The following is a 26,034-nucleotide window of genomic DNA, read 5'->3' on the forward strand; positions in this document are numbered from 1 at the left end:
ACAACTTGCTACTCCAAATATATATGAATGCTATATTTCGTGTTGTATATTTCTTGTTACTTTTGTTGTTTTTTTCTACAGTAACATCAATCCCCCATAATTATTTTAATTATATCATTAGTTTAGTTGCATTCCCAAAACCTGAAAGGAGTTACCGTTACAACGTTTCTTGAACGCACCTTGGCTTGAACTACAGTTACTATAGAAACGAAGCATAGCACCTACTAGCTAACGTTTGCAAGCTGACGACAATAGTGGGTCATGAAGATATTATTATTTTTATAGAAATGGTAAGTGGTTAATATGTCCTTGTTCAATTATACGTTATAAAAGTATACCACACCAGTAGAAACTTAGGTGCGCTTGAACGAACCAAACGGACAATTGTTTGCTAATGTTAGCATAACAACCACAGGGAAACATAGCATTTCCGCTAACGTTATCAGTTAGTTAGCTTGTTAACTATTCTAAGCTAAACTAAACCTAGACATTTTGTTAATGATAGCATTTTTTAGTAAACAAATTAAGTAAGACATTATGCTTTGAAACAATAAGTAACAACGAACGAGCTAATGGCAATAGCTACATATTAATTATTAAGATAGGTTGTAGTTAAATCTCGCTAACGTTAATTTAGTGCTAAAGTGTTGGTTTCTTACGTCCACAAAACAACATCGGTATTGGGATGAGTCGTTTTTAATTCGGCTAGAAAATACGTATTTTGTGTATTAGGTTAATCTACGTTGGGTGATCAAAACCTTTTGGCTTTCATTGTAAAGGGACCAAACTGTCTCATGTAGCTAGCTTGCTGGCCAGCACAAGTTACTCTAACTTAGCCGGGAAAGGACAGCAGGCTGATGTAGTGAAAGAGGTGACAGTGACAGTAAGCACCTGTTCTGATTAAGTGCCCTCCTGCAAGACACTGAATCTGGGGCATTGATCTCAATGTTTATGAGACTTTTCTGTGACAGTGGGGTATCTAAACAGGATTAAACATCTAAATATGTTTCCAATATGTTGTGAATCTGTGTGTGTGCCAGGCACAAAAACGAATTCCTGGATAATTTGTTTCTTGAAATTATTTAATCCAATAATACCTAAATATTTGTAGAGTTTATGTCATCAACCCTACATTTTTGTAGAGCAGAAGAGAGGATTGTTTATTTTATTTGCCTACCGAGTCAAGGTCACAGGAGCTGGAGCTTTTTCAATTTAACAACAGGCAGAAGACAAGAAAGCACCTTGAACATGTTGTCCTTCACAGACACAAACCCACTCAGACTACAGTCAGAATTAAGTCTTCTATTCACCTGACCTGCATGACTTTGGACTGTGGGAGGAAACTAGAGCTCCCATGGTGGCTGTCTGCACAGAGGGTGCTGGAAGCTAAACACAGACCTCTGTTGCTATGAGGTGACAGTGCTAACAATTGAGCTGCTACCTCAATAAATTTAAGGTTTAAGACAAATTAATTTGAGGCAATCATTTGTATGTATTAGTGTTCTCTGCTTTTTGGAATCTCAGTGTGGTTTGGTAGAATAGATAAATAAAATCAGGTCCGTCTTTGCTCAAGTGTTTACATTAGGTCATTCTCAGTCAGTCTTAATTGTTAATACAATCACAAAAATGACTGACACTTAGCACTTCTTTGATTTGAAGATGGCTTTCATGCTAACGAGAGATTTCCAGAAACCTTACACTTGAGTAAGCCCAGACTCACTAAACGAGAAAAGTCTACCATAGACTGCCATGTGATTAAACTTAGCTCTTTAAAGAACCATACTCATGTTTTTGGATGCTTTCAGTTGTCTTGCATAGACTTATTAAATACAGTTAACATCAGTTGTCCATTTGTTTTATGAAAATAAATTAGATTTGATGTTCACTGCTTTGTGTTACCTAATTAGCCAAAAATAACGATAAATACAAGTTTGGAACATTCAAAAACCTCAAACAGAAAAGCATTCATTGAAAAATATTTTAACACTAATGAATAATGAATAATTAGTTGTAGTAAATGGACTAAAACATGCAAAAACCCCACTGAAATGGCTGTTTTACATACTTAATGGACAGATAGATCTACTGCAGCAAGTATGGGGTTTTTGCCCCTGGCAAAAATGATACTTAAACATGAATTGTTTGGACTCGTACTAATCAGTGTTTTCCTTGTTCTCATTTAGGGTTATTTTGAAACTATTTGGGTGACTGTGTCTGTGACTGAAACCTACACAAAATCAATTTCACATAAAGATATTAACTTTGGTTGCAACAGAATCAAAGCCTCATGGTTCCAGTCGGCATTGTGATATATTTTTGATGTTTGTAAACCACAGTATGAGTTATTTTGTGCCTCCAAATTACTCTAATTTGTTCTGTCCTTTGACTTTATCAGGAGGTTCGCTTTGCCTTTCTTGCTGAGTGGTATGACCCTACTGCAGCTCTCCTGCGGCGCTACCAACTGTTCTACTACCCCAAAGATAGCTCAGTGGAAATGGTAGACATTTACTATTTCAATTAATACTACATTTGTTGTTACATTGGGTGCTTCATCTTCTGAGGCTGCTTAGAAAAGCAAGAATATTGTAATTAAAATGTATGAAGCTTTTTAGCATCAAAGTAAGAATGTTTGGGTGACTGGTAGGGTGCAAATGTATTCTTTACATCAAATAAATAAGGATTCTGACAGCCTTGGATAAATTTTGATTTTAGAACATGTTATTTTATTGCTGACTTTTTAAGTACTTGATATCTTTATAAGTGCTAGAGTTTAATATTCATCACATTTATGTTTGAAAAACTACTAACATGCTTGTTTGTATTTGCAGTTTGATGTAAAGAACCAGCGAATATTTTTGAGAAGGACCAAATATGATGACATTCATCAAGAGGACCTGTTTGTTGGGAATCGAGTGAATGTGTTCTCACGGCAACTTAATCTGATTGAATATGGGGATCAGTACACAGCAAACAAACTTGGCAGCAAAAAAGAAAGGTACGATTGTTTAGGTTGTGCAATAAGTCTGTATTATCCTCACCAGTTACATGCCTCACATGTTTGTCCCACCCACCCTGTAATTAAACCGACCAAGTGTGGCTCATAATCTTTATCCGAACATTATTTTTTATTTACTTTTTTTTTTTTATCTTAATCTTTTTATTGCAAAAAAACTCAAAAACAATATTCACTGCCACAAAGAACTCAGTCCTCAGAATGGTAAACATTTTGGTGATTGAAATTAATCATATTTCCTGTAACATGTTTTGTTAAACTGCTATGTAAGCTACATTTGTTCTACATTTACTATCATAATTTACTTTCATAATTTGATGGAAGGTCTTTTTCTATTCTTAAATACAGTATTGTCAGTGATGCATGCTTATCAAGCACCATCTGCTGGAAAAGAGATTTCTGTTGTGACCAAACAAACAATTTGATTTCAGGTGAATGTGTTTGACTAACTTATTGTAACTCATATTTCGGCTGGGTATCACTCAAAATTTTTCAAATCTGGTGCAAATACAATACTTAGCTGTTGCTAATAATACCAAAGTAACTTTCTTTTTGTCTATTAGTTCAACAACTCAAAAACTACAGTATTAAGTAATGAAACAATAAACCTAAGACTATCAGACTAACCAAGAACTTGTCAGCTTTTGTTTTTTCTTTGTGCTCACAATTTCCATTTCATCCAATGTACATTCAGGTACAATTCTGAACCCTACATGTCAATACATTATAAATTCTAAATACATTTACATTACTGTAATGAAGAGGTGTTTTTGTTATGGTGTAGCTCTTCTTAAGGTCTCCTGTTGTTTGTAATGTCAGATATCCTTTCACATCCTGATGCATTTTTCCTCTTTATGTTTCTTTGTTTTTTCCTCTCCCCATTTTTCTAGAACTCTGGCTTTGATAAAGCCAGATGTAGTTACCAAGATCGGAGATGCCCTTGAATTGATATACTCCTCCAACTTGATTGTGACCAAAGCCAAAATGACAAAGCTTACATGGTAAGGACAAACGCCTCACTGGTCAGTGTCTAATAATACTACAATCATACTCTGGTAATGTATCAGAGAAACGCTTGTCAAAGAGGCACACACGGGCTGTTTGGTGCCAGTATCCTCACATAAACAGATGGATGGCTCTGCTTTCTCACACACATTAGGAACATATGGCATTCTGAAGGCCCAGACGGGTTTGGCATTTAATTACCTGCTTACTATTTTATCAGGTGCTCATTCTTGGTGTAATCATCTTATCAAACCAGTCAGGGTCTCTGATGTAGAAATGGATATAATGAGTACTTATATATATTGCAGATATTCCTTATGAGTGAAGAACCTTTGCTTGTAGTTGTGTTTTTACATTGTGGTATATTAAAGAATCTGAAGTCAGGGCTTTAGCCTCAAAATACTGAGTCACACCCTCATCGCGCTCAAATTTTGAGATAAACAAAAACAATCTTTCAATTCCTTGGATCTTTCACATTTTACTGTTCAGTCATACTGTTTGGAATTTTTCCCCAACATGAAGGTCTAAATGGAGAAGTACAGAAGTCTTTATTTATCATTTTGTTATTTTGTTAGCCTGAATTGTATTTAAATGGAGCAGCTTTTTTTTCTGGAAATGTCACTGAAAATCAATAACTTGTTATGAACATAACACAACTGATTAAATTCTTATCTGTGTTTTCTCTATAACTAGTACCAGTTTACAAAGATTACATCTTTTTCCAGAAACCTCCTGGAAAAGTACTAGGAAATGGTGTTACCATTTCCATTAGCCAATATAAAGGTCTAACTATTGTCTCAAAGCCCTCTCCACACCGCCAGGAATAAAATTCTGTTGGAAAAATACTGGGTCATACGTTGTTTATTTTCCCAAACAATTAAGCAGATAAAATCTCACAAACCACAAAGGACCAGTTCCTCCACAGAAATACTACTGAGCTCTGTAAATGTTTTTGCTGTTTATACTGAATACGCAAGATAACTTGGTCAGTCCTTAACTCGGTGGTTTATGGTTTTTCTTACAGGAGCGAAGCGACAGACTTTTATGTGGAACACCAGTCAAAGCCTTTCTTCAAGTGAGTGTCTGTGTAAACGATTTCCCAGTTTTGAGCAGGTATGAAACACTACAAGATTTGCAGCAGCTGGCCACTATAATTAGCAGAACCTGTGACAATGATCATAATGAAGTTGCAGTGACATTTAATGCAGCTAACCCACTGCTGGTAGATATTGCGTTTAAATAAACGTTCCATTTTGCAGTAACCTTGTGCAGTTTTTGTCCTCTGGGCCTGTGGTTGCCATGGAGCTGATGGGTGATGAGGCCGTGTCTATCTGGAGGAAGCTCCTGGGACCTGCAGACTCTGCTGTGGCACGGAGGGAGGCACCACAGAGTGTCCGTGCCCAGTTTGGAACAGATGGCATCAAAAATGTTGGACATGGCTCTGACTCACTTGCTGCAGCAGCTAGAGTAAGGACATTAAACCCTGTCCATGTTCATATGTGCCCTTGTAGCCCCAAGCTCCACATTGCCAGATATTGTGACCGGATATCTAAGTTGTTTTGTTTCCCCCTCTGTTTCTTTGTTTTATCAGGAGCTTGAATTTTTTTTCCCATCCACAATTGGCCATGGTCCCTCTAATACAGCTATCTATACTGACTGCACATGCTGCATCATCAAACCTCATGCTGTGTCAGAAGGTAAGGAGCACACATCTACTCAGAGTATCTGCAGCTGGAGATAATTTTCAGTATCCATAGAACTACATGCCAACATTATTTATTTATGCATCTGCCGCTCTCTGTCTGTTGATACATCCATAATTTAGTCAGTGTGTGAAAAGGGCGGACTTGTATAAGCCTTTCCACCTATGGCAGTTGATGTGTTTCTGTCACACAAAGGCACTACATGGTGACCAAATTTGGCTTTGGATTTTTCCAAATCCCTGCCCTGATCCCTGTTCATGGAGCATGCCACTAGAGCTCTGACCTGTGAAATGTGCAATTCTCTGCACAGAGCTGAAGTATGCACGCAAAAAAATTGTTGACTGGACTGGTGCAGGACATAGAAGCCCAAACGCAGTTCATTAAAATGAATAGGCTCACCATGCTGCCATGTAACTTAATCTGATCTGTGGTGCTGATTTGATGTGTAGTGCTTTTCTTCAGTGGTAATTTGTTTGGTGGGTGATTTGAAGTAGGTTTATATTTAGTCTCAATGTATGTACAGGACTTGTGTTTCGTCTTTCTCCTTCTCTGTTTTTCAAAAACACATACAACGCATTAGACATTACAAGATGACATTTTGATTAGGAGATTCTTCTCCTAGCTTGAAATATTTATTCAGTAGCAACATCTGAAAGGAAGAACTACATAAAAGGGACCAGACAGAAAAGATACTATTAGATAGTAATCATGTGTTTAGAGCACTTATTGTTGTCCAGTTTTTAAAAAATATAAGTCTTTAATCCTCAGCGTGTCAGCATGATATCTAGGTGTGCCAGGAACGTGGTTCTGTGCATGCTGCTCACTGGCACGACTTCCTGCCACACCTACATGGAATGGTGTCATAATTAATCTTATTGCTGTCGTGACAAGTTAAAAGTGTCTGCTGTGAGAAAAGTCCATGAGAAAGGACCTGTTGAAAAACCTACACAAGTGCTGGCATGCTCTGTTTTACAGCAGGTTATAATTGAGCAACTGATGAATTCAAAATCAGGTGCAATGTTAAATTCCTCCAAAACACATAGTACACATGTGTGCATGCTTCAGTTAATACTAGTGGTTATTGATAATAATTCATTCATTCTCAACAGCATGCAGCAATTGTGTTATCATTAAGATCTGTCACCAAATATGTCAAAAGTTCTCTCTTGTTTCTCTCAGTCTTTCAGTTTTGTTGGTTTATTTTAAAAAATAAACTAGAGGGAGGAGGGCTGGTAACTCTTAGGCAGTTGTCAAATTTCTTGTGAAGATCAATGTCTGAAAATTAAAAAGTAAATGCAATCAAAATGTGTCTTTTGAAATAAGAAAATACAAGTCACATATAGGTTTATTGTACAAGTTAAACTTTGAAGAAAATTTAAAGAACTGCAGGTTTATAGCTGTTAATTCAGTCAGACGCTTTCAGCAGTTTGCTATCACTAATACATGTTCTCTCAATAGTGTTAAAGTACATTTGATTTAAGTATTTCAACCGTAGGCTTTTATCTTAGGAGGAGTTTATGCAACCATACAAAGTAAACACAAATTTCCCTGTGCTGGCAGCTCAGTAGGTATTTGGATTGCATCATTTCAAGTAGGCTGCGCTGTTTAAAGTATAACTGACAGTTCATTTCTCACTGAGACATGGTTATGACCCATTCATTTACACACACTTACTGTATTGCCATTGGTTTTTTATATTTATGCTGCAAAGAGATAGTGGCTAAAACGGTTGTCAAAGTCTGAACTACCCAACAAACAATCAAAAACTATTTCTGAGTAAATGCGAGGTGTGAAACAGGCTGTACTTTACGTTCACACTTCACAATTGTCATCACCCGACTGACTTTCCATAGTTTACTGGTTGATCTGGCTTCTGTCTGTCACACTCAGTTGGTGTTTATCAGAACAGTCTTACAGAAAGTCTGCAGGTATTACAGCAAACAGCACAAACTAAGCCCATAAGTAATAAATTTGGCTTAGTGAGAGATTATATTCATATTTTCAGATGCTCGGGTTGAAGTTGCATCACTGAAAGGTCATACATTTTAATGTGATGACGCAATGTTTACCTTCAGTCACGAGCTGACACCTGTGGTCTGAGCCAAAAATAGCAACTCAGTGTGAGAGGTTTGGCAAGCTGACCCCAAGCTGAGATTTTTAGTCGGATTCAACGACAAAGAGAAAGACGAAGCTTGCTTTGATTTCCCCTCGAGGATCACTCAAGAGGTTAATGTACGCTACGTGTACGGGGCGCAGCCAATCACAGTGGTGACATGGGAAGTTGTGACTGAAATGCAATCAGACATGACTGGAATAGAGAAGCTTCTGTTGCCAGGCACCCAGAATAGGATCTCCTAGCAACAGCACCAGCTGCTTTTGGGAGCTGCGTTGAGTGTGTCTGTCTGCCGGCTGCCGGCTGGGGAGGGCACAGAGGACTCAGGAGGTGGTTACTTACCTAATACATACGGTACCGGACTGGACGATTACCCAAATAAGAGAAACTCATTAACACTGGTGTAAGCACCTGGTCCAAACTGAAAGTCGTGATTACACACAGCAGCATTTGGTATTAATGGAAAATGTAGACACCTGCCTGACAAGAGCACAGGCTACTTTTTATCAGGATGTCTGACTGAGATTATGCGGCTGGCGCCCTCTTTCAATTATGTGTGTCTGCAGCCGTCTGACCTTCACTGTCACTGCTGCACCTTCGTCCCTGCGACTCTGCCATTTTTTACGTTAATGCACAGCCCCAATGACAAGAGGTACAGTCTCTGTATCTGTGAAGTGTTGACTGTCTGGGCAAAAATAATGTCTCCTCTCCTCTCGTAGACAGGACATCTGTAAGACAATCTCACTGTGCTCTGTGCGGAGGAGACACTATAATCTGAGGATGGTGCAACATAAGATAACATTCATGTTTGAGCAGCAGCATTATAAAGGCTGCTTAACTAAATAGAACATTAAATGATAATAACCTAAGCCACTGAATAAGAATAAGAACAATATTATTTATTTGATCATGTGGTCTGAACTGTGACTGTTGCTGCAGAGATCATTTGTTTAGGATTACACTGAACAGTTTATTGCTGCACTAAACACCTCACTTGTCAGTGTGTGTAAACTTAAAAGCTCATAAAAGCGAAGAGACATTAACATTAGCTTTGATGTGTTCATAGGCCTGGCTGGGAAGATCCTGAACGCCATATCTGCAGCTGGATTTGAAATCTCAGCCCTTCAGATGGTAAAAGTTTCACGAATAATTCTCATGTCCTCGTGCTGTGATCTTGTACAGTGTCATACAATTACTGAGCTTGATATGATTTCACTCTGTTCATGTAAATCAGTTTTAAAGTAAATTTCATTTGCTCGTACCCCCATATATCTTAGCTATACTCATGTAACCAATATGTGTACTCTATTGATTTACTCTGCTCCAGCCTGACCTCATAATTGAAGTCAGCGTCACTGCTGCAAACACTGACCTCTCACAGTCCATTTATTTTGCCAAATCAGATGTGATGCACAGTCTGGGCCCAAGGACAAAAATAAATCAATCAGGGATTTATCACTGTGACCACATGCAGAGTGTGTTGTGCATTAATGGGAATAAAATAAACGCCCAAGGATATGATCTCATATCTTTCATGTTCTTCATACGTTAGTTAGAACTTATTTTTTGGAAACTACAAAAGGTTTTTATGATACTGAGGTTAATGTTTTAAACTTCAGTATTTTCGTTTGATTAATAAAAGATCCTTCGTTGTGTCCTCTACTGTTTTTTAAACATTTCATTAACTGGAATATTTCCTTTTCGCAGTTTAATGTGGACCGGGCAAATGCAGAAGAATTCTATGAAGTTTACAAAGGTGTTGTCGCAGAGTATCCTGTGAGTATAAACACTGTGTTGTTGTGCCATCATGGCAAGTACCTGCATCGTAGTTCTGAAGATTGTTACTTAAGCTGATAGTAGAAATACAAACATTACCTAATCTTTTGACAGGATCTGGAGTACTCACAAAATATGTGACAGCTTTTGTCAATTGAGTATTATCACTATCAGTAATCACCAACTCTTCATTTAAAAAAAAAAAAAAAAAAACTGTTTTGACTGCATTTCGACTCCCTGCAGAGTATGGTGACCGAGCTGTGTTCTGGACCCTGCATGGTCCTGGAGATCCACAGCACAGACACACAGCAGACATTCAGGGAATTCTGCGGGCCCGCCGATCCAGTGAGTGAAAACATACGTAAAATTATCTCCTGTTTCCTCTTTATGCACTAGAAATCTGTCTGACAGGTAAAATTTCAAAAGTTTAGTTAAATTTGGTGGTAATCAATATTTCCATCCATCATCCTTTTGAAGTGAGTTTTCCAAATGCCTTTGTTGTCAACGATAACAGAAAACATGTATTGTCAATAAATGCCAGTTTATTTGGTACATGTACATGTAGCTAAAACTAATACAAAAGCCCTGTAATCGAGCTCACCTTCATGAAGGTTCTAATATTTTTCATATTTCAAAGATCAGAGCAAATATTTTTCATACTCTCTAAAAAATGTTTTGCAGGTAATTATGTGGGAATCCTTCTGTCTTGTAGCCTCGTATAAGCCAGGCTACGTCTTCAGAGTTGAGGTTTTACTGTGTAGTCAGGGATACAGCTGCTGATAATCCAGCCGGAACAAGACGTGAATGAGGAGCCCCATATTTCTGAACTGATCTTTATATTTGATCTCAAGGACTGATTCATTCAAAACCAATCGCATGAAAAGTAAAAATATGTTGTTTTTTTTTAGCTGCTAGTGTACATTTTAAAAGATTTTGTGGCTTTTGTATCTGTGTGCGTGTGTGTGAGTGAGAGTGTGTGTGTGAACACGTGCATGCATGTTCCTGGATACTGTGGAACCAGTGCTGCAGGGCTGTGCTAGTGTGCGTGATGTGAAATCTAATGATAAGAGGCTTTGCCTCCAATCACTGTGTTGTTACCATAAAAATGAGGGACTACGCACACCTGCACAATTCCTCTACAAGCTCAGCATTTGTCCATGACTCAGCTTTTCCTTTCTTTGTGATTTTTTTTTACATTAATTACTTTGTTTATTATATGTTCTGCGCTTAATCACCACTTTTCCAGGCCACAGTCAAAATGTTACTGACATTGCAGCCACAGAGCAGGAAAAGGCTTTGTTAATTAGCTAATGATTTCCAGGTCACATGACACTACACCACTGCTCACTGATGCCAAAATAATTAAGCCTTTGCTACCGCCCTCTGTTATTTTATTAGTTACTCTGTTCAGAGCTGGCTGTGGTTTGGTTTCTTACCAGTTAACACTTGCTGTGAAGCTCTTTGTGTTTATGTAGTTTCATGCAACCGTCACAACTGAAGCACCAATGAAGCACTCAAAAATCCAAATAGTGGAATTATAATTATAGTTATAAATGTTTTGTTTATCTTTAAATTTGTTTTCTCCCTCAGCTGCTTTAATTTGTTTTCATCGTCTGTAACCTCTCTGATTGCTTCAGACGTTACTGACTAACCGGGAGGTCGAGCGGTTTCGTCACTCCATGACCTCGGACTCACCTCAGTATTATCTGACAAATAACCTAAACATTAGCACTCCTCCTCGCCATTTGAAACATGAGATAAGTGGAAAGTCACAGCAGCCACGAAATCTCAGAGAAGAAGAAAAGTTGTAAACTAGATCAGTGTGTTTGAGGCTATCTGATGAGGTCACCAACAGGGCATGTGTGGCTCCATGTAACATTGTTCTGACGAGTTGGTACCAAAGTACAGTACATTTTCTTTTTAAACACTGTGTGTGAAGACATTCCACACATCATTATCAGGCTGACAGATTGGACTGGACAATCACTGCACCCACAGTCTGCATGCAGAGGTCAGACTGTCTATTAATAGTTAAGGGTCAGTTGTTTGTGATAAGAATAGGCTATTGATTAATTCCAGTTGACTAAAGACTAATCTATAAACAACACAGGTCTTGTGTGAATAAACACGTGACTATACAGCTGGATGGCTGGATTAATGAACCTCAAACACAATTCATCATCTTAGAGTTGATGGCAGATCATTTTAATTGTGGTGCTTATTTTACATGAGAGAACAGAAACATCAAAGTATGCGACACTAGATGTAACAGTTCTTCAACGAGGCGCTGTGTATCTTGCAAAAAAAAAAAAAAAAAAAAGGCCCATCGTGTATTCACACCTCCACACCCGGCGCTGCCTTGCCGTGCACTCACTCAGTCATGAGATTGCGCTCTGTCTTGTGATGTGTCCTGATATCAGAGTGGACTGATACAACAGTCGTCTGTGAGCCAGTCCTGACCCAGCCTGGAGTATACACGTCTCCTTTAAATCAGCAACGTAATCAAACGTCAGTGCTCCTAACTAGTGGCCACAACATGCTGTGGTGCTTCACTTTGTCTTACAGTAGAGGATTAATGTGAGATATGATCAAATAGGCCGAAGCTTCCTGTCGCATGCTGAGATAAATCATGCTTTACATATTGATTTTTTATCTATGTAATGCTTTTGTGGAAAAAGATATCGGCTATTCCTGGTGGGCACTGTGCTAAATTTAATGCACTGTATCACTGACAGAAGATACAATTCAAATGTTCTTATTCTGATTAAAGCAATAGTATGTTGCTGATTGAGAGAAACTATAACTTCTGTCAAATCCACTGAGATTCAACTCTTGCCTCATCATGTATATGTATGACATTTCGTTAACAGGCTCAGACTCTTTCGCTCTTTATCTGGTCGGTCATCATGTGGAAAAATAAAAGAGGCGATGTGCTAACAGACGGTAGCAGGAGTTGTAGTAGTGGCAGTAATAAAAGAATAAAAACCGTGCGAGGTAATAAAGGCAGAAGGAATAAGGTCACAACAAAGCAACAGTAAATGTTTATGATCAAATAAAAAAAGATATAAGTTATGAATAATAATGCTCCATGAAGTATTTGTGCAAGACATATCTACAAGTACATATTTGCTTTCTGTCTGTTGTTTGCAGTAATCCTTGTGATATCTTCTGTTTTGAAGTATAGAGAGAACAACCAAAACCTTCAATTGTTCATTGCGTCAAAGTTGTAGGTAGTTTTTAAATGTCCCCAGTAGTTGTTCACTTTTACTAGTATGTATGGATGGATGAGTGAGTGGTAGCAGAATCATTTGATGGAGCTGTGCCCAAAGGGAAATATGGGTTTTGAAAAAAAAAAAAAAGTTGCACAGTCAGCAGTGCATGAACAGATCAGATGTGAGACTTTTTGATTTCTGGAACGGTCACGTAACCACCAGGTCACTCTGCCATGGCCGTTACTGTCCACAAAAGAAGGCAGTTGTTACGTGATCGTCAGTCTAGCACACTATGGGACCCATTAAAATCAAATTAAACTCTGACAGCAGGTCACTCATGGGTAGCTAATGCAATTACAGAGGACGGCGCTTCGCAAAGAATTCTTTTATCTCTAGGTAGATCTCCCCCTAATTTCCCCTTTGCCATCCTTGGCTTCAGGCTCATGTGTCATGTGGTACGTAAATGACATGCAGCTACCTGGTCAGATCCATGTTGTAGACAGTTCTGCACAGGAGGCTGTATTTAGTTTCCTGACACACAAACTGAGATTGTAGAGACTGGTGTTCTTATTCTGAGAGTCTGAGATGTTTCACGACTGAACAACCAGACCAGGAGTCCTGCTACTGTTTCTTCTTGTTCGCTTTGTTCACCACTTTCACTGGACTGCAATATCACGATTTATCAAGATAGTTGTAACACCTCACTGTTTGGCCTCTGCGGCTCATCACTGATAATGACACTGAATTGGCAGAACAAGACGAGCAGCTCTGTAAGGCTGTACGTAGACGCAGCAGTGCTCTGAGCTAAATGCTAATGCTGGTAGTAATCGGCTCATAGATACTGTCGCTTTTCATTGTGTTATAATCAGTCACCTTACATGTGTTTGCACTGTTCAAGTACCTGTGGGTTTCATTTTTCACAAAACCAGTACCATATAGTATTTTAAATTTAGGCCTATAGATCCTGAACCTGTGCATGTTTTGTTTTTATAATTTCCTGGTTCTGTCTGTCCAGTCAGCAGCAGCCATCACTGAACGTTATCAGGTCAGTCATTTTCAGAGTGGCACATATTTGGAAAAAAACCCCCATTAAACCTGACATAAGTGTTCAGGCTTTGTATATATGTGGCACTATAATAGTCAAATGCTCCATAATAATTTTCCTAATTTAACATTTGACAATGTGTACGTAATAAAATACAACGCGCTTTGGAAAAAAAGTGTAATATAACTCAGTGGAGCCACTGTTCCCTGGTGATCTACAGTTCCCATGATCCTTGAACCTTGGAACATTTTATTTCTTTCATACTCACTTCAGTGTTGTGTCGTACAGTCATTTAAACCAGGAGACTCGTTTGTCCCATGTTTTTAGCTTTAAAAGACAGTGAGCGGCTTTGAGGAGAAGGCTACGTTGATTTACGACCTTGAAACTTATTCCTGCCTTTTGTGTGCGCCCTCATTAACCACTGCAGGATAAAGACCTTGTCATAGGAAATGTTCCACTGCCGCAAGCCAACGCCAGATTATTTACTTTACAAAACAAAGACAAAGACAAAGACAAAGCCAACCTTTGGTGGTGTTATACAGATGTATTTCTATCTTGTATAATTGAATCTGTCATAAACAGGAGGTCAGTTGAGAGTTACAGTTGTGTATTTTCCTTGATGGTGGCCTTTATACTTGTGAAAGAAAAAAACTTTTTTATTAGAGCGAAATATCACATGGTTTGCTTTTTCCCAATGTATTAAAGATTACTCAAGTATATGTTACATAACCTTTACAGTTAGTAGTCATCTCAGTGAATTAATTATTCCCATATTGTCCCTCCCCTGATGGTGGACCCTGTGGGAGGGTTGTGTTTCCCGGCACAGAGTAGTAAAGGGCAAGGAAGCCCGGCTTTGACCTTGGGAGTGTCTCATGTTGAAAGGAAATAGACAGGCGCTCAAGACTAAGCTGCTGCCTGGAGAATAAGTGCTAACCGTTTGTGTGCAACACAAAGGAGCTGTGCTAAGCTGTTAAATAAAATGTCTCCATACTTTATTTTTTAGTGTGCAGTGATGAAAACGTCTGAAAAGATTTGGACATTTTGTCTTGACAGCTTTCAGAAATGTGGAACAGTGTGGAGGGTGGTGGCACATGTAGTTTTTAAGAGCTACAAACTCCAGAAAATCATTAAATATACTCATAAAACTAATCTGGAATATGGAATAAAGACATGGTAATCATGTAGAAATCCTAGTAGAACTGAAGGAGATATCACCACCTGTTGTGGTATTATAGCAAGAGACTTAGACATTTCTTACATCATGAAATGTAAATGGGAGGCAGTGGTAATCTGTCCCCCGACATTCGGTGTGTAAGACGTTTGTATGTGTCAGTTTTTTGTCATTTCCTCCCCAGGATCACATGTTCAGTTGCTGAGTAATCACTCTGGTTACACACAACAGTACAGGATGTTCTTTTTCAAAACTCATGATTGTATAAACCTGTTTTTTTAAATGATCTCTCATCGTCTTTATCTTTGTTGTTTCACGGAGAAGCTGAGTGCTCCTGAAATGATTTTGTCAGTGTTTTATTAGTGAGGGAATCTCAATCCAGATGTTTTCACCCAACAGGAAATTGCACGGCATCTTCGTCCAACCACATTGCGTGCTCTTTATGGCAAAGACAAAGTGAAAAACGCAGTCCACTGCACAGACCTCCCTGAGGATGGTGTTCTGGAGGTGGGTGGCATTTCAGTGACACACGCACTCTTGTACTCTCCATGTACTGAAAAGTACACCCACATTATTTCATCTGTGTAGCGCCTCTGATCCTACAAATAGGTTTCCTCATTGTCTTTCAGTCCATGCATAACTACCTTGTGTTTAGCCAAGAACAAAACCCCCTCGACTCTGTGAAGCCGAGTCTCATGACTCTGCTCTGTGGGCTTGGGGCAACCTTAGATCACACTGGTTTTGAGGAGAACAAGAATGGCAGAGGAATTTGAAACAAAACCATTGTTTAACAGGGAGTGGGTCTGACCCATCGAGCGTCATTGTTCAGGAAAACTCCTGATCTGTGGCCTGGACAAATGCCTCCTTGTTAAACATTAGCCTGTGACTGACTGAGCTGCCATTTTCCCAAGACTGGGACATAGTGGCTAAGAAAGGGCTTGTACAGAGGAGAGTTCACTGTGTGACTGTTCTGTTATCGGAGAGGGAGGACTGGCTGACACTTTGATGTTTTGTTTTGATTCAGTAGGTGCTGTAATTAATTTTCATTTCTTATTCTAGGTGCAGTATTTTTTCAAGATCTTGGATGGATGATTACAGACAAGAAAACATGCTCACTCCAGACTCAAAGACTTCACAGTTGTCTCATTTTTCAGTTTATTGTTTCAGCCTTATGCAGATTAAATAAAGTGACAAGAGCAGACTCCTGACAAGTGTTTTGATCTTCAACACCGAATTAAGTATTTTCACACCAACTAAACATCTTATTACACGGGATACTGCATTGCCTCTGATATTCTCTAACTTTCTGACCAGCGACTTTGGTATTGGATTCAAACATTACACTTTGAAAAAAATGTACAACTGCATAAATATAAAATTCTTCCACCATGAAAATGGCTAAAACATTCAATAGTAAGTAGCATCACGTCATGTGATGTCTCCAGCAAAACAGATTTCAAAGCACTGAGTTGCCACTTTTTCCATGGAGGTGACAGTCTTCTAGGCTGGACCCACAAAGCTCTACACTATGAATTAAGAATGAACAGATGTAAGAATATCAAACAGAAATGTCATCAAACCATATCCTACAGCTAAGGTGAACAAAGAAAAGGTGTACAAATGTATCCTTCCACAGTCAACTTGAACAACTCGGATAGAGAAACAATCAAAAAAAAAAAAAGAAAAAAAAAGAGAAAGAGATTCCATGGAGCGCAGTCATTGACTCATACATGGGCCTTAAAGGTTCAGAGTACCATGCTAGTATTTCAGTTAATCAGAGCACGTTAACAGACACTTCACACACTCACATAAACTAACACACCTGCACACAGACACGAGCGCACACGCACACACCTTGGACCGCTAAAGCTGACATAAGACAAAAGAGATTACAACAGGACTAGACTACAGCACTGGACACTCCAAAAATATATAGAAACCACATTAGGATGAAATACTTTGGGGACAGAAACACGTCAGTAGTGGAATTGCGGTTTTACAGTAATAGATGAACACATCCCATGGCTCAAGGAATATTTTCATTTACAGTAGAATAAATATTTGCTATTGCTACTCTTGTATTTTACATACTAACCCTCGACAAACACACAGAAAAGCTAGTGTAAAGCACACGGATTAAGCGTAGGTCCTGTATATTATGAATGTTCAAAGACTAGTGGTGTTTATCTGAACTCTTTAATTCTCTCTACATTTTATTTGTTTTTAAAATGAGAGTGCTCGTCATGGCTGAGGTCACGAGCTGATTGTGATCTTAACATCGAATCGTCCTTGATAGCGGTCTTTCTCGCTGTAGTCAATGTTCGCTCCATATGCTTTGCACTCGATGCGGAGCTCCTCGTCCAGGGTGAGGTTGGAAAACTGAATGGCCACCAGAGGCTGCAGGTACTGAGGGTGCAGAAGTTTGCCGTAGTACGGGTAGTACTGGAGAGGAAAGCCTTCGCCCATGCCAAAGTACTTGATCTCTCCAATCTTGCTTGCATCTTCTTCTCTCTGCAAACACGATGGCAGAGTTTCATTTAGAATCGAACCCGTTTTCAACATTATGCTGAAGACAAGTATATGAGTGCTAATACATCGAGGCCAGATGCTGTCAAATCAAACGTACCTTATTTTTGCAGTGAATGGGGATCAGGTTGGGCTGAAATTTTCCCTGCAGAGCCTCCGGGAGTGACTGATTGTCAGCAGGAGCCTAACAAAAGAGAGAGTGGTGGATGAACAACATCCTGAGCAGACGGTTACGCTAGGTTTGATCCCCAGCAAAACCTGCTGTTGCTACAAGTGGTTTTACATTTTGCAACTTGCATTCAGCTTAGTGTGGTTTGAGTTCATTATTGAGAACAGTACTGAAGTATGCCGCCACCTTAAATGCGACAAGTTTCCTAACGCTGAACATGGTCACTTTGTGGAATGTGGGTTGTTATTCCTCCTCTCTGTTCTGTGTAAAAACTACGAACGTGGAATGTGTGTGTGGGTGTGTGTGTGTGTGTGTGTGTGGGGGTAGTGTTATTCCGCCTTTATGCTGACAGTAGAGAAGGTCACAGAGGCGGATCGACATCTGTGTAAAAGGGTGAGCAGGTAGGATGCTGACGCTGTTGAGTGCAGAACACGGGCGCAGGACAAACGCAGCGTTACGAGGAGTCTTCTTAACGGCAATATATCAAGATCTGTCTGTGTAAAAGTTGCTGAAAATTACATTACCCACAGTGCAACTCTAACCACAGTTTGTGGTGTCCATGCGTTATTCTGACAGGGTCAGCCCCGGTGTTCGGATAAACAGCCTGAATTAGCTTCTTTTCTTTGTGTTATGTGTTTGTTCGTGACCAAGTGAAACAAGACACAAAGAGCTCCTGTAAAATGAGCCGATCGCTGTATCTGTGTCGATGTTGGATTTTATTTTTATATAGCTGCCAGCGGTGGTGCATCTGTGCATGTCTGCTTTTCTTTTCACCAAGCGGGAGGTTTCGTCGGTGTCAGTAATTCGCGATGTCTCAGATTCTTATTTACAAGTTGTAGGTTGCTGGGAAAGTCATTATGCTAGTAGCGGCTAATGTAGCCTCATGCTACTAGCCTCAAACAGAGATGAGGAGCTCACTTTCTAACACCATGCCCCCAGACTGAGCCACCAAAGGCTTTATTCACATAAGCTGTAGTGCTTTAAACGTTTATGTGTAAAATAAAAAAATGAAGCAGGTTCAGAAAGAATTTGCTTGAAAATTACAATAAGCATTTGATGTGTGTATCTATTATAAGTTACATGCGTGCTACGTTTGGGAGCAATGCCTAATTTATGTGCCCAGTAACTGCAGTAGTTTTTATGCTTCTTATCTCTACAAAGCAAACATGTTTAAATTTTTATCTGACACATCTAACAAAGAAATGGCTCCTTGCATTCACCCCAGCTGAGGAGTAACAATAAGTTTGCACATTTAAACTTTACTTGCTCTTATTGTTCCTGTAGAACATGTTCATTCATTTAATTCCAAACTCTACCTTCTATGTCAGTGTGAATGCTAAAAACACTTACCCTTGGTCTGAAGTTGACAATCCTGTTGAGCTTGACAATAATGCAGGGCTTTCCATCCTTAAAGCCATAAGTTTGATCAGTGATCCCTGAGCAAATGCCAAGCAAGGACCTGCTGAAACGGCAGGCTGACCTCTGTCCCACGTCAGTTTCCACACTTCCACGTTCTTTGTATGGCCGAGGAGTGTCTGCAAGAGATAAAGAAAGACACATTAGACCATTTTTTTCAAGCACATTCTTACTTGTATCAACATGAAGTTAGGATAATTAATATTAGGCTGCTGTTTGTTGTGAGAATGTATTCGTTAATGGATCTAGATACTGTACATATGAGTGGCAAATCTTGATTGATGGTTGTTACATACCCATCAGGGATCAGCCAGAGAGTATGACAATCCCTGATTGATGATTGGCTTATACTTGCCTCCACAGTCTTCAAATTTCATTTGATCAGTCTGGCCACCATCATCATACTGTTCAAGGAACTTATCCATGCTGTCGATGTACTTCTTAAATGAATTCTCATCAGACTTCTTGTAAGAAATTTCTGATTTCTCTGAGCGTGGGGTGTGTGACAGACCTGAAAACAGAACGTTGATTGATAAAATATTATAAAATAAAGGGTAATGAATTGATTAAAAGAGAATTAGATACAACAATTGAGAAAGGATTTACAACTTATTTTGTTTGTGTAAAGAAGTGAGTTTCCTGACAGAAGCCACACTGTGTGTCATGCAGGCTATTCTTTGTGGGGCCCAGAGAGAGTCCCTGTCTATTATCTTAGGACAACACAATGTAGGGTCTTGGGGATTTCCTCAGATGGTCTCTGTCAGCTCTTTATAGCAGTAATTTTCCACAGACCTTGTGCACAAGGCCTCAGTGAGGCGTGGCATGAGGAGAATGAGATGGGTACAGGGAGTGAAAGGAAACGAGACATTTGTGAACCTTTTCCCAGCTTCACTGCTGGATTTGTTTATTTGTTGCTTTAGTTATGAGCAGGACTGGAGTTGTGTGTGCAGCACAGAGAGAGGGAACTAACATTTAGTCATTACAATTTCAGTGGTGGCTTGTGAAAGTTCACCAATCCCCCTGTCCCCACCCATCCACTCTCACGTGTGTGTCTCTCTCACAATGGAAACTTTTAGCCTCAGAGTGAGAGGCGGGCTCTGAGAAAAAAAAAAAAAAAAAAAAATCTAACCACTCTCTGCTTCCTTTATCATGCCACTACTGGAAACTCACTTCAGCTCAAAGCACTCCACACTTACTTTGTTGCTTTGCCGGGCTACTCTTTGATTGTCAACAGCCGTGGACGGCTGACAGACAAAACGGCAGGCAAACTAACCCGTGTGCATGGAGCCACTCATTTACACTGGCTGCTAAAAATACCGCCAAGGGCAGAGCATGTGCTGTGCAAACAAGTCGAGGCTGGGCACTTTAAAAAATCTACTTTGTCTCCAAGCTTGCAGGAAATTTCGAAACGCTCATAGTGTGACTGTGGCAGTGTTTGATGGTGTTGTTCTCAAAAGATTACAGATTAGAATTTTTCTCCAGCAAAACAAGCTTAGAGGCCTCTGAGCTGAGACAAAACCAAATATTTTTTAATAAATAAACTAACAAACTCTGGCTGCCACACATGCATATGTAAACATGTAGGCTGTGACGCATAATCATAGCACACATGAATTCTTTTAGTTACAATGGGTGTAAGCTTCGACAGTTCCCCTGTAGCCTGAGGGGGAAACATTGACTGGCTGAGAGGAGTGAAGGACAAAATGGCTGAACCTATCTAAGGTCAGAGAGACTCCTGATAGAGTAACAGCTTACAGGCACACCCCAACAGTTATTTTTAATCACACAAGACAAGACATACAGCCACATTATCTCAGACACTCAGCCTAAAACTTTTCTGATCAGTGTCCATTCTTTCGTCGGTTTAACTTTTGAGCTGATGAAACATCCAGCAGATCAGTTTGAAAAGGCAAAAGCAAGAAGAAAAGAAAAAAATGTTTTGGAAAATGTTTACCTGGGGGAGCAACTCTGTCCTGATAGGTGGGTTTGTAGTTGCTTAACGTAAGCAGCAAAGCCTGAATGGTCCCAATGAAAATTCCAGCCAAGCATCCGTAGAATATCACGTAGAACAAGAAGATCTTAACTGTAGGGGGGAAAAGTAAATGTCATAAATATCAATTTTAATAATTAACACTGAAGAAGAAGAAGTACACTTACTGATTTATCAGTATTGTTTCATTCATGTATGAAACAAAAATAATAATCATTTTCTGATTTCAGCCTCTCAAGAATGAGAATTTGCTGTTTTTCTCAATTTTAAATCAAGTGAATGTTGGTCGGTCTAAACATGCATTTAAATCCCACCTTGGACAAATTATGATGAGTATTTATTTATTTATTTATGTTTTTACGATGTTGAGATCTTTTGATTAAACATCATAGAATAAGACCAGCTTGAATGAAGTGAATATACCAGGTGATGTTAGATTTAATGAGTAAGGCTTTTATTTTCACAGAAAAACACTTGGCTTGTTGTCCTGAGTCTTTAAACAACTGTTAGCATTCAGGAGCAAAATCTGGACAAAACCTCCAGAAGAAAAAAGAAAAAACCTTGGGAATTGTATTAAATAGATCCTCCACAAACTGCTTCCACTCAGTATGATCCCTTTCTTTTCTCATCACCAAAGCCATTTTAGAACAATGACAGGTTTTTTCTTCTTCTCCCAATTCAAAACTTCACCCAATTATGCAACAGCAGGAGGGCTGCGATTCCAGTAGAACGAGATGAGTCACTGGTCATGCCCGTCACAGCGGACCCTTCCCCCGCTGTGTCGCCACTTACAACAGGTTAGGCAAAAAAGAAAACCACACTATCCTCGCTTACATGAACAAAACAGCCTCATTGTTTCTGCCTCTGGTTTTATTCGTGCCACTGTTGGAGATAGAAACTTGTAATTGGCATTTCTTGTTTGGCTAGTTTCAATCAATTCCAGTGGGGGGGAAATATACATAGCTTGTACTGTTGTTTTTTATCACCTTTAGATTAGACCTGTTGTTCTTGTTCTCCAGCTATAAAATACGGTATCTGTACTACAACTGTGAGATGTCATAATGTGGTGGTAAAAATGCCACTTGAGATGATCTCAGATCAGATTATCTCTGGAAACAGCATATGACTCAAATGAAGCTCAGAATTGACTTTCTAGTCTGATCCAACTACAACAGTTCAAAGCAGCCCCATCGTTAACTTTACTTTCATGTTTCTGCAGTAACAGGTTTATCTGATTTCACATGCACCTCTTGGACTGGGTATTGAATTGAACATATTTAATATACATTTACATAACTCTTATTCCAAAACTTAATTATTACTCTGCCTTGCCACATATCGCAAATCTTTCAATGCAAAACCTCATTCCATATTTGATGCCACGCCACAGACAGACAGCTCTCTGCTAGTTCACCATCACTGTTCCCATTCCTGATGCATTTGCTGTTGTCGTTGCACCGCCTCAAAATGTCTTTCGGCCGGCCGCCTGTTACATTTTCAAATCAGCCACTGTGAAACCAGTTTGGCGGGTTGATCGCAGGTTCAGCGCCACTGCTTTATCTCCTGCCACAGACTGTTGACTGTGGAGAGGAGATTCGTTTGTCTCACTCTAAGACCGCCAGTTTTTGCTACTTGGAACACGTGAGCAGTGTTTCCAGCACATGACGTCAAGAGCAACGTCCCTTTATTTGATGCTCTGATGCTGAACCTTGTGCATATGAGACTGCATGGCTCATATCAAAACTACAACAACAAAAAAAAAAAAAAACTCCCAGCAGAAGCAGGGAAATGTTAACCTTATTCAAAATAAGAGTTAAATATCAGAATAATCGTTTAATGTCTTTAGTGGAGACAGATGCCCTTGATTTTGTGTTGTAACATGGTTACCAGTTGCCACAACACCTGCTACCAATGTAAATGCCTGGGGAGCTATTTTCTAATGAGCAAGTCTGCAGCCATGGTGGCAGGATTTCTGTCTGATGTAAACTCTGGACCGATTGCCTTTTGTCTTCTACACACCCTGTGCTGACGAGTTGTGTAGAATTGCAGGTGATTTGTTAAGAATGGGCCTTCGGAGAAACAATAGACCTGTTGTATGGACAAGTAGTATTTGCAAAACAAATTACATTTTTGTCTCATGGGTGCAGCTGAAGATCAGGCGAACAAGTGCGCCGGGATGTTGGAGGTTACAGCCAGTGTTTCTCTTTGTGGCCTAGTGACTTTAGTTTACCGTTTCTCAACTGGTTAAAATCAGAACGGGACCACTGTAATGAGCATTATAGCCAATTACATGAGCTTTATACTGACAGGAGATCAGTTTTGTGTCGGTACACGTGGGTGATATGGGTCCACAGCACCTTTTTTTTGTGGCCAGAAAAAGGCCAGATATCAACACTGCTGCACACAAAACGTCAATAGCACAGAGACTGGCCTGCTAGTGTTGAAAGGGCTGAGTTTTGAATGGAGAGCACCTCCCCCACCAGACTCCTGCTGCAGCGTCTTGTGAAGGGGCCATCGCCACATTCACACCACACTGATGTCTCTAGACTTTTTACTGACGGTTTCTGCTCTTGCGGTTTATTATCCCAACACATTCAGCTGTGTAACACGACGAAATTAACACACAGGAACACCAAGGGAGGGAGGGGCGAAGAAATGAGCGCCCTGTCTAACGCTGACACTCGTCATTTCCTTATATTTTCCCCATATTTCGATCAACACAAATGTTAATAGCTGATTTCAAAACCTCATCTAACCTAAGAAATTAACATTTTCCAGAAGGAGGGGGAGGGGGGGGGGGGTTCAGCAACTCAAGGGCACAGACATACCTGTTGCTTTTAGGGCAACATCGCTCACTTTTTACATGGTGCGACATCACTCTCCCTCACGACCAACACCGACGGTAACCCTGTAATATATAATCACTAAGAGTGTAACTACGGGACTGGTAGATATATTACTACAACATTAGCGTGTGGGGATTTTAAATTTCACCTTTAAGCAGCTCCGGCAAGTTTCGCTATGAACTCGCTATTGACTGTCACATACCAGCTCATGAGGGCGATTTTTTGTTTGTTTTTCTTCTTATTCTTCTTCTTTTTCTTCTCGGAAATGATCTGTGTGAGCTCAGAGGTTTTTTTTTTTTTTTTTTTTTTTTTTTTTAGGGGCGAGAGCTTTTAAACTGGCGAAAAAAAAAAAAAAAAAAAAAAAAACACGCAGACCAAGCTCTCCTGTTTTCCAGGAAATAAAAAAATAAATAAGTGGTTGCAGGAGAGGGGCGGCCCTTGAGACATGTGAGTCGTGATCTGTTCCACAGCACCATGTTACCAAGCGATGTCTGTCTGGCCAAACCTGGCTGTTTCACACAAGGAGAGGGGGGTGAAAAACAATGCCATTTATAATTTGTAAAACGGTTTAGTGATCTTAAAGTACTACTATATAATGGGGTGTAGTTATCCTATCAAATCAACAGCCACTGCTGGCCGGATTAGGCGAAGCATTCCCTCGTCTTAAAAGTATTGAAAACAGTGGTGAAACGATTAGAGCTGGATCCAGTAATCTCGGGTTTGAGTGAAAGGGAGGGAAGAATAACTGGGCCTGTGCACAGGAGCCAGAGATTAGCTATTCAGTTTATTAATGAGGGGGGGAATAAAATGTCCTCTGTTTCCCTTCTGCTCACCTTGAAAGGCTAAATTAAAGAGGTGGTCCAGTGAGGCAGACAATAAACCTGCCCCAACTTTCACCGTTTGGTTCAGTGAAAAGTCCTGGCCCACCACACACTGTCCTTCAGGATGACCTTTTCATAAAGGACGTTTATTAATGAATGGACCGATATAGTCTACGCCTCGGGCAACCATTTCATATTTCAATGTATTAACCATAAAACCAATTGTCTATTTTAAATATAAATCGTATAAACTGACATCAGACAATCAATGCAAACGTGTAAAGGGGGGTCATTCACTCAAAATACACACACACACACACACACATATATATATATATATTAATTAGTCTTAATTTTGACTACACACGACCTGTGGCGTGTCCAGTAGGCTAACTTTTTTTTTTAAAGATAAGCCAGTTTTTACTCTGTCACAAAGGAGTTTATTCAGATTTTACGGCTCAACTTCTACCTACAGTCTCCATTGAAAAACGAAGTCACGACGCAGCGTGTCACAGCCACCGAGCTCTAACAGGTGCTGTCTGTCTGTAGTCAGGAAACCGAGAAAGAACAAGAGAAAAATACCCTCTAACACGGTCGGTTTCCACCCCGCCTCTGCCAGAGGGGCAACATCACGGCTTATTTGACTCCATGCCGTCGTTTATGAACAGTAAGCTAGCTCGTTAGTTCAGTGAAAATACATGAAATCGATTACTTACACCAACTGATCCCCGTACGTCCTAGAAACTCATTCTTCTCCGAATTCCACACAAATTTCCTCCATCCGCCGTCACTGTCTTTATTTCCCGACATGTTGCTTCCCCGGTAATATCCCCCTTTTTTTTTCTCTCTCTCTCTCTAAGTGATTCAACCGTTTAGCTCGGGTACTTTTAGTCTAGACTGTTAACCGTCCCTCTCAGGAAACGAAAAAGGACAGTTTTGTACCCGACTCCACCAATTGTACCACACACAATTTATCTCTCAGGGAAACCGGCTCCGCCCGCAAACTCCCGTAATAAGTTACCCCCTAAGTGGGAGGGAGTGACTCCAGCAAATCACAATCTTCCGCTGCTTTTTGCGTAAGAGGAAAAAAAAAGGAGAGGGGGAGGACGGCGGTTGAAGGGCTGGGGGCGGGGGTGTTACAGGCAAGCACAGTAATGAACGTACTGAGGCTGTAGGGTTCACAGAAAATGTCCAACAGTTGACACAGTCGTTTTAAATGATGCCGCTG

The 26,034-nt window shown here is 39.8% G+C and overlaps 2 protein-coding genes across 3 annotated transcripts; one reads left to right on the top strand and one right to left on the bottom strand.

Moving 5' to 3' along the window:
• The first annotated feature begins 131 nt into the window (after positions 1-131).
• nme7 (NME/NM23 family member 7) lies at positions 132-16,239 on the top strand. Of its 2 annotated transcripts, none has more exons than XM_056379435.1 (12): positions 132-290; positions 2,396-2,497; positions 2,829-2,995; positions 3,904-4,014; positions 5,043-5,093; positions 5,278-5,485; positions 5,610-5,715; positions 8,901-8,965; positions 9,542-9,610; positions 9,854-9,955; positions 15,438-15,545; positions 16,098-16,239. In XM_056379435.1, the coding sequence occupies exons 1-12, from the start codon at positions 288-290 to the stop codon at positions 16,128-16,130; spliced, it is 1,125 nt and encodes a 374-aa protein (XP_056235410.1). In that variant the 5' UTR covers positions 132-287; the 3' UTR covers positions 16,131-16,239. The 2 variants fall into 2 exon arrangements, with proteins under 2 accessions (XP_056235410.1, XP_056235412.1); XM_056379437.1 differs by lacking the exon at positions 132-290 and adding an exon at positions 491-883.
• On the bottom strand, positions 16,170-25,792 carry atp1b1a (ATPase Na+/K+ transporting subunit beta 1a). The gene is made up of 6 exons (XM_056379440.1): positions 25,523-25,792; positions 21,104-21,232; positions 19,505-19,660; positions 19,084-19,268; positions 17,665-17,748; positions 16,170-17,549 (listed from the first exon to the last, which is right to left on the bottom strand). The coding sequence occupies exons 1-6, from the start codon at positions 25,614-25,616 to the stop codon at positions 17,292-17,294; spliced, it is 906 nt and encodes a 301-aa protein (XP_056235415.1). The 5' UTR covers positions 25,617-25,792; the 3' UTR covers positions 16,170-17,291.
• Between the last annotated feature and the right edge of the window lie 242 nt (positions 25,793-26,034).

Source organism: Seriola aureovittata, chromosome 6 (assembly GCF_021018895.1).
Source record: "Seriola aureovittata isolate HTS-2021-v1 ecotype China chromosome 6, ASM2101889v1, whole genome shotgun sequence".
In the NCBI taxonomy this organism is placed as follows: Eukaryota; Metazoa; Chordata; class Actinopteri; order Carangiformes; family Carangidae; genus Seriola; species Seriola aureovittata.